This window comes from Chrysochloris asiatica, unplaced genomic scaffold (assembly GCF_000296735.1).
Source record: "Chrysochloris asiatica unplaced genomic scaffold, ChrAsi1.0 scaffold00034, whole genome shotgun sequence".
Taxonomy (NCBI): Eukaryota; Metazoa; Chordata; class Mammalia; order Afrosoricida; family Chrysochloridae; genus Chrysochloris; species Chrysochloris asiatica.
The window spans coordinates 19,838,281-19,847,953 of record NW_006408552.1 but is presented as its reverse complement, the minus strand read 5'-3'; the positions used below and the strand labels follow the sequence as shown (position 1 = coordinate 19,847,953).

At 48.5% G+C, this 9,673-nt stretch overlaps 1 protein-coding gene across 1 annotated transcript in view; it reads right to left on the bottom strand.

The window, feature by feature from the left end:
- Positions 1–601: 601 nt before the first annotated feature.
- Positions 602–9,673, bottom strand: part of PRKAR1B (protein kinase, cAMP-dependent, regulatory, type I, beta) — a 167,785-nt gene continuing 158,713 nt past the window's right edge. The window contains exons 9-10 of the mRNA XM_006859802.1: positions 1,271–1,352; positions 602–774 (exon numbers count right to left, since the gene is read on the bottom strand). Of these exons, the coding sequence (XP_006859864.1) occupies positions 602–774; positions 1,271–1,352 (255 nt within the window). The remainder of the gene's footprint in view (positions 775–1,270; positions 1,353–9,673) is intronic.

Genomic DNA, 9,673 nt, shown 5'->3' with positions numbered 1-9,673 from the left:
GGTGGTGGGGTGTGTCTGGGAGTGGACCCTTGAACGCTCTCACTTCAGCCTTAACTCTTCACTCTGAATCTAAGCTTCCCGTTGGATAAACTCTGCATCACTTAGGACACATGGTTTGAGATATGTGGGTATCACGGAGCCCGGGGGGCCGGGAAGGGCAGTGTGCTGACCAGCACTGGAAGAGGGGCTACAAGATCAGCTGCAGCCAGGCCTTTCTTTGGGGGCTTACAAATCCAACCAGACAAAGGCCAGTTATAACTCAATCATCCTCCTCTCTCAAGTGGGCCCCCCAGAAGGCTGAGGGGTTGGCGGTGTCTCTGAGATGAGATAGAGAGACAATGATGATGACAAAGAGGAGGAGAGCAAGTGGGGAAACAGGACCCCGCTTTCTGGGGCTCTGGGCAAACTGGATCCACCCGTCTTTTGTCTCTGAAATGCACAAAGTGATTATTTTATTCCAAAATGTGAGTCTGGGGGAGGGCACAACCCCTGCCACCAGGAGGCCAGCCCCCCCGGCCCGCCTCATGCCCTCCCTCTTGGACACGGCAGACACCTACGGCCACCACAGGATAGTTGGGGAGTGGGCTGGCTTCAAGCAGGCTCAGACGGTGAGGGAGATAAAACTGTTGTAACGTTGGATGTTTCTCTTGAGGATCTCGGAGCAGGGCCCCAGCACTCGCTCAAAGCGTGGCCGGTCCAGCTTCACGCACTTGAGGGGCCCCCGAGCCACCACAGTGGCTGCTCGGGGCCGGTTCAGCAGCAGGGCGATCTCACCTGAGCGGGAAAGGGGTGGTCAGTGGCCTGGCTGAGAGCAGGGCTGGACTATGCTCCTTCAGGGCCCATGCAGGTTTGTGGAAAGGAACAGATAACAACCCAGGAATCTTTTGTTTTTTTTTTAGTGTTAGTATAGTCCATGCACAATTTGGGATATACTTAACACTTTAAAAAAAGAAACACAGCAAACAAAGAAAGCACTGCATTGTTTATCTGACATTCAGATTTGACTGCGGTAGTCCTGGACTTGGTCCAGTACCTTTAGTGCAATGGAGACTTGGAGTGCTAGCCATGTGCTATGATGTGGGAATGGGGAGCTCCCCAGGGGACCTGCCTTCACCCCAGACTACACCCTGTCTCTGGGGACCAGGCATGTCACAGGAGCTGGGGGACGGGGGGATGAGGGGCTGAGACTCCTTTGACAGGTTCCTTGGGGTGGGACCTCTCCTCCATCTGCCCTGGCCAGGGAAGCCTCATACCTGCAGTCAGCACTCACCAAAGTAGTCAGAGGGCCCAAGGCGGCCCACTTCCACATACTCCTCATTGGGGGAGCGGCGCTGAAGCACAGATGCGGTGCCCTGTTGAGACAAGAGGGAAGGTGAGACATTATCCCGAGGGGAGGGGCCGGATCGGGTCCAGACCACTTCTCCGCCTGCCACCCCTCCACCCACCACGTTGCTGGAATGAGCTCTTCACGGACACACAGTTGGAGTCCTAGGGCAGAGGTGACCAGGTCCCTATCCTCTCAGAGCCTCAGGGTACATGCATGCCTCCCACCAGGAACCCCTTTATGGGGTTCTGCATATACTCAATTCCATATTGACCTTGAACACCCTCTCAAGGACAGGACCTTGCCCAGCTACCTGGGGGCTCTGGGTGAGGGTGTGTGTGAAGGCATGTGCTCAGAGTCAAGCCCCCCCTCAGATGGGAGGGGTCTATACAAGCCCTGCTCAATGATTAACACAAAACATGGAGGCCTAGCAGAACAAAAGGGACACTCCAGACTCCACCCCTCCAGAATCAGTTATACATTAAAGAGTCAGCCAGGGACACCTCCACTGCCATTGGGGTGGCACAAGTGTCCCACTTGTCCCACCAGGGCCCCCAGGTGTTGGGGACTGTGACAGAGTGGAGAAGGAAGCCTGCTTTAATGGAAAGTGGGAGCCAGGGACCTATCTATGAATGAAAGTGGACCCCTACCTATGAATGGGCTTCTGTTCCCTGAGTCCACAGCAGCCCTGGGGTCAGATGCACTAGGACTCCCCCTGCACAGACTCCCCTGCACAGCGCTCCTCTGCCCAGCACTCCCCCTAGAGTCTCCCCCAAACACACACACACATCCTTTCAGAACCATTCACAGAGCATACTAGCATTTAATCCCAGGAGGGGTTTGGTTCACTCAGCTCCCCTAACTGGCCAGATATGGGTTAATGTGTAACTCCCGCTACCAGTCAGAAGACCCTCCTTGCTACCACACCAGCACCCCCAGGCAGCCCCTGAGAACCCGCCGGGCTGCTGGCTCCATGCCTGCACGTTTTTATGAATCATAGCTGATGGATGGTGGGGCTTCCTAGCAGCGGGCTGCCTTCCAGGATGTCTCCTCGCAAGGGTGGGACAAGGAGCCTGCTGGGCGCCTGCAGTCTCAGATCCCACGGATGCCAATGCCCTGGGGACACTCTCTTCTCCTTTAAATTGCTAATGTTGTGAGAATCCAAAGAAAAAACATCTCCAGGATTGTCCCTGGGTCTGAGCAGAGTTAGAGCACAAGGACTCCAGTAGTTAGGGCTTGTTTAGATGGCTATTGCATTGACTACACTTAATCTCCTTACACATCAAGTATGTCGTTGTTGTTGTTAAGTGCTGTCAAGTCGGTTCCGACTCATAGCGACCCTGTATCGGGTTTCCGAGGAGGTGAGCTTGAACCACCGACCTTGCAGTCCAGCGCGTTAACCCACAGCACCACACCAGGACTCCGTACCTTTTATTTCCACGTGTAACAATTGCCCTATTCTACCCCCACATGGGAAACTGGAAGTCTCTCATTCACAGTCCGATCTCCTGTCAGTGTGTCATGGCTTATGTGTCGCTGAGATGCTGGAAGCTATGCCACCAGTATTTTAAATACCAGCAGTATTTTAAAAACCTGTCCACAGTGGACGTGTTTCAGCAGAGTTTCCAGACTAAGACAAACTAGAGAGACTTGGTAATATAGTTCTGAAATTTAGCCGACGAAAACCCTATGGAACACAACGGAACATTGTGCAACTCACTTTGGGCGTGGAGAGGGATCGATTTCTGGGAGACATTGTATTTAGTGTAGTGGATGGCCATGGAGGGAGAGACGGTCATTGAAATCGATGAACTAAAACATTGCCAAGTCCTGAACCATCTTCACGAGGTTGGCAGGTTCGATCCACGGTAGAGGCTGGTGAGTCCATCCATCTCACAGAGGGCCGCCCTTATCTTCACTGACCTCCACTTTACCAACAAGATGTGCTTTTTAAGAGCATGGTCTTTCCTGGTGATGTGTCCTAAGTAAGTAAGCGTAAGTCTCACCATCCTCACTTATAAGGAGCATTCTGGCTCTACTTAGAAGACTCACTGTTCCTTCTCCTGGCAGTCCCCAATAGATTCAATGGTCTTTGACAACACCACAATTCAAACACATCAACTCTTCTTCTGTTCTCCTTTCTCATTATTCAACTTTCAACACACACCGAGGTTTCCCTTGTAGGCAGGTGTGGCCATGGGACCAAGTCTTCCCTACTAGACCCCACTCCCTTTCCCCCAGCCACGTGATGTCTACAAGACCCTGAGGGACAGTGGGGCCACAAGATGAAAGGGCCACATGGAACAGAGCCACCACCAACCTTGAATACTCACTAATCAGGGGATTGAACTGTACCCCTCAAAAGAAATTTTGATATCTCAATCTCTGTACCTGTGAGCGTAAAGTTGTTTGGAAATAGGGTTTCTCTTTCAAGTTAATGAGATCAGCACAGACTCAAAGTGACCATATATAGGTTTTCTGAGGAGCAACTGGTAGGTTTGAACCTCCGGCGTTTTGGTTAGCAGGTCAGTTCTAATCCAACAGCATCATGCCAGGACTCCTAGGTGGGTTATAATCCCTTTAGAGTGGTGTTTTATAAAAGGGTCACGGAGTGGGGGGAGGCAGGCAAGAACTCCCAAACTTGCAGATAGCACCCATTTGATCTAACTTGGATGGCTTGCTGACCAGAACTCAATCCGATGAAGATAAAGAAGTTTGATATAGGGAACAAGTGGAATATGTTACAATTGATGAACTGGACCTTTGCTTATGGATGAAGTTGCCCAAAATCCAACCAAAAGGAAAGGATTCTTCATATCAAGGATTAAGCTTGCCTCCTTGACACACCGGGTTGATAGGGACCCCCAACTTACACTTCTGCTATCAAAATTGGGGGAATATAAAGGCATGAAGTGACTGGCTTACAAACTTTCATAAGAATGGTTAGGATCAGAGCGAGGAGGGTAAGATAGAATGCCAACTGAATAGTTTTCCTCTTGTCCAGATGGGTCTGGTGATGGGATAGGAGTTTATGATTCTACTGTGAGTAACTGTTATCAGGACTGATGGTGATTGTCACAACTGTAATTATACAAGAGATGCAACTGAAAAGGGGAGCAGTTAGTCTGTCATTTTAGGAACAGAGGACTTTAGGACCATCAAGAGGGAAGAGCATGAGAGGAGTGAGTGATCCTAACCAGAAAAGTGTGACAACAGAGATGGTGGCAGAGGAGATGGCACTGAGACAGCAGCAGAGGACTAGAGGTCGAGGCACCAAAAAAGGCAGTGTGCCTGCAGGCTTACAAAATGTGCCCTTTGGACATTTAAACAAATACATATTTTCAAAGTGGTACGTATACAGTTTAAAAAAAAAACAACAACAACAAGGTAGTAGAGGTAAATACTGTTAGCTGATGGTATACAGAACGGATTGTAATCATTGCAATGATTTGTTGAATGTAAAACTGATGATCTGCCCTGTAAACCTTCACTCAATTCACAATAAAATCTTTAAAAAAGGGAGGGGGAAGTGGGCACAAGGACAGAGGCTTGCAGGGAGAAGACACCACGAGGCGATAACTACAACGCAGTAAAGGAGCTCCAGAGGGCACCAGGAGCCATCAGCCACTGGGAGAGGGTCCTGAGGCAGAGTCTCCCTCAGAGCCTCAGAAGGAATCAACAAAGCCAACACGGAGTTGTGAGGTCACACATTTCTGTCTTTTAAACACAGCAAACCCACAACCAAACCAAGCCCACTTGCTGTTGAGCTGATTCCAACTCCTAGCGATCACACAGGACAGTGCAGAACTGCCCCACAGGGGTTCTGAGGCTATAAATCTTTATGAAGCAGATAGCCCCATTTTTCTCCCACAGAGCAGCTGGGGGGTTTGAACTGCCAACGTTGTGATTAGCAGCCCAACACAACCCACTGCACCACCAGGGCTCACTCATTAAAGCTGTCGGTCTCTGGTATTTTCTTACAGCAGATCGGAACATGTTTCCACATGGCCCTCCACATCATTTCATGAGTTAGAGTCTTTGTCCTCTGAGTGTCACGGCTGTGAGATGCTTGTTGCAGCAGATCAGTCTCCTATCCTAGCCTAACTCTGAGCCTATGGCAAAAACAGGTCACTGACAGTCCTACTTGATGATGGCTGTTGTACATCCGCACGATCACCTGACTTCAGAAGGAAGCAAGAGGTCAGTGGAAGAGAGGAGGATTAGAGGGACAGACAGACATCACACTAGAAGAGTGTGCAGACCACTCAGACAGCTGGCATGGCCACCATGTGCTCTTAGCTTCCCAGGGCCAAGTCCACCAGCATCCATCCCTGTGGACCCCAGGGACTCATTCTTTCCTGTGCTCATGGAGCCCCCAGAGAAGCTTGGAAGCAGCTCAGACATTTTCAGGACGACTGAATATCTGGAGTTTCGGGCTGGAAAACATTTTCCAAAACTCTACATCATATTCCCTAAATTTCTCACTTATTGATTTGAACCCAACTCTAAAAATAAATCAGGTCGACAACCATAGGAAACAGTCTGGAGGGAGGCACAACGAAATGTGATACACTGCAAGCTCTAGCAAGACAGGGTTCAAAATGACCTTTTTTTGTTTCTTTAATACTTTTCATTTTTATTGAAAGTATCTACAAAATCAAAATCAAATAAACATTGGAAAGTTGATTTCTTTGGGAAATTTAAAATTTTAAATCATTGGTCCAGCAATTCCACTTCTAGGCATCTACCCAAGAGACTTGAAAGCAGAGACACAAACAGATACATGAGTACTGGTGTTCACTGTAGCCCTAAGGGGTACACAAACCAAGTGTCCAGCAGCAGATGACGAATACACATAACATGGTCCGTCCACACAATGGAGTACAACTCAGCCTTAAAGAGAAATGAAGTCCTGATTCGGGCTACCATGTGAATAAAACTTAACAATATGATGAGGGAAGTCAGAAGAGGTAAATATTGTATGCTCCCACCTATAGGAAATCTCCAGAAAGTAGATAAGAAGTGGCTGGGGACGGGTATGGAGCAATGCTTATGGGGCACAGAATTTCTGTTACTAGCGATGAAAAGCTTTTGGAAACAGATAGTGATTATGGTTACATGACACGGTGGCAAATTGTACAGTCAAAAATGGACAACAGGACAAATCTTGGGTTGTATATGTTTTACCACAATACAATTATTTTTATGAAAGCCATCAGTGCAAGAAAAACTTTCTCTCTGTGGAAAGTATTTCAAGACCTTCACTAAATCCTCCATCCACATCCCTAATGCCCATGGTGCATCCGCGAGCTCCTCAGCTAAGTGTATATTCCATCGCATTAGAGACCCAGCGCTTTTTTTTTGCTTGTTTGTTCTAATGCATCAGCACCATTTATCCCGGATTACTCCTCCGCTCTGCCTCTTGGCTCACGGCGGCCGTGAACGGTGTGCACATAAAAGTCACATACTGTGAGCTCCAAACTGTCCGTGTAACAACTACAAAAACACACTTGGTTGGTGACCGGGCACCGGCTGGTTTTCCTGCCAACTTTTAGTGAATCATCTACCCAGCTGGAGCTCGGTGGAGGCACGACTCGGCAGCTTCCGTGGGAACCAGCGGCACTAACATGGGTCCCGTGCCTGGCATCGGGCAGGCCTGTCTGCACCAGCCTTGGGCAAGGGCCAGCGCCAGGATGACCCCTCCTGCTTGCACACCAGTGTGAGGCAATAAAAATCAGGAAGGGGCGGGAGATAAGAGAAAGCCTGCATTTTCGGCATTCTTCCTTTCTGCAAACCTAATCATTATGTCCATGTTCTCTGAAGCAAGGAAATGTCTGTCACCCGACATGAAAGTGGCCGGAAAATGGATGACCCACTAAGGCTAAATCTCAGGAGAGGGGTGTTGGGTGGGCCGAGACCTCTGCTTTCAAAACCCTTACCCTACGGCCTGCTGTCTGCCCTTCAAATGCCCTCAGGAACCAGGAGCTTTCTCTGGAAGGTGGAAGGATGGTGCCTTTTGTCTACTGTTTGTGCATTTCTGCTCTTCCCACAATGCACATCTACTACGTCACCTGAAGTCCCACCTCCCTTGTCGTGTGCCGTCGAGTCGTTCAGACTCATAGTGACCACTCATAGGGTTTCCGAGATTGGGAAGTTCCATTTTGTTATTGTTGTAAGCACCATCGAGTCACTTATGACTCACAGCATTTCCAAGTAGCAGCTGGTGGGTTTGAACTGTGTTCTTAATTATAGATAGAGGTTAATCTTGGCAGCGTTTTCATATTTGTCAAAACATATCTGTTGTGCATCTTAAATATGCACAGGTTATATAATGTATCAGTTATACCTTAATGAAACTGTTATAAAATTTAAAATAGTTACGTTATCTGCTCAAAACAGCCAACAGGTGGATACAGTCCAAGTGCCCATCCACGGATGATGGGGAAACATAGTGTGGGCCATCCACACAATGGACTATCACAGAGCCACAGAGAGAAATGAAGTCCTGATGGAAGTTACAACGTGAACCGTGACCATTTCACGCCACATCCAAAGGACAAACACCACAGTCCTACTTTGGTGAGAAGGACCAAGCAGATGCACAGACAGAAAGCTCAGCAGCTTACCAGGGGCTTGGGGAGAGGAGGGGTGTTTAAGGTTTCTGTATGGGGGGGATGGTTGTGCCAAAAAACACTGCCCTGTTCCCCTTCATTGTTTGGGTACACTAGCTCTGTTTCACTTCAGAGTTGAGGTACACTGTCCTGGTTCACCTTCAGAGTTGTATACTACCTGGTTCCCCTTAAATTTTGGGGTACACTGTCCCCACTCCCCTTCAGAGCTGGGTATACTAACCCTATTCCCGTTTAGAGTTGGGGTACACTAACCCTGTTCCTCTTCAGAGTTGGGGTATACTAACCCTGTTCCCCTTTAGAGTTAGGGTACACTAACCCTGTTCCCCCTTCAGAGTTGGGATATACTAACCCTGTTCCTCTTCCAAGTTGGGATACACTTACCCTGTTCCCCTTCAGATTTGGGGTATACTAGTCCTGTTCCCCTTTAGAGCTGAGGTACACCTCCCCTACCCTCTTCAGATTTGGGGTACACTTTCCCCATTCCCCTTCAGTGTTGGGGTACCCTACTCCTAGTCACCAAGTGCTGAGGCCATGCCAGACCATCCAACTTCTCTGATGTCACCCTTCTGTTCCATGTCTGGAGAAAACTATAAATACACTGGGACAACCTCCTGACCAGAGGTTACAGGAGCCTCTACAGCCGGTAAATGCATTGATTTTGATTTCACCTGGATCGCTATTTACAAGTCGTTGAGTCATTGCGGGAAGTTGCTGAAGGACTTGAGCAGGACAATAAGGTGAGTGGACCATTCCCTGGATGCCTGTGGAATAACCTCCACCTTCAGTTGGGCAATGAGAACACCATAAGGATTTCCATCCCAGAGTCAGGGGCCTGGGAATGGACCCTCACTCTGCTGTGTGGTCCTTTCTTAGCCTCGGTTTCCCCACTAAAACGTAAAATAATAATTATCTGGATTCATCAGGCTCAGTGATGCAATGGTTGTGAGAAGACCGGTGGGGACTGCAAAGCGCACATGCTCATGATTGTTAGGTGGGGACGTGGTCTGGGCTCCTGGTTCTCCCTCTTGGTGCCTGTGTCCTCATCTGTAAAACTAGGATAGTAAGAGTCACTATCTCAGAAAGTTGGAAGGGTTAAATATAGTAAATATGTAAAAACATAGTGAGACCTCAGTAACATCATCAGGAGCTCTGGTGGTACAGTGGTTAAGTGCTGGCCTGCTAACCAGAAGGTTGATGGTTCGAATCTACCAGCAACTCTGAAAAAGAAAGCTAGGATGATCTGATTCTATTAAGATGACAGCCTTGCAATCCCTATGGGATAGTTTTCCTCTGTCACAGGGGTCACTGAGTGTCAGAATCAACTCAACAGCACACAATAGCAACAACATCATCATCACCACCACCATCATCATCATTACCGTGGTCACCATCATTATCAACATCCTCACCATCAGCATTACCATCATCACCACTACCACCACCATCGCCATCACCAACATCATCACCATCATCATCACCACCACCATCATCATCATCACCAACATCATCATTACTGTGGTCACCATCATTATCAACATCCTCACCATCAGCATTACCATCATCACCACTACCACCACCATCGCCATCACCAACATCATCATCATCATCATTATTATGGTCACCATCATTATCAACATCCCCACGACTCTCACCATCAGCATTACCATCATCACCACTACCACCACCATCGCCATCACCAACATCATCATCATCATCA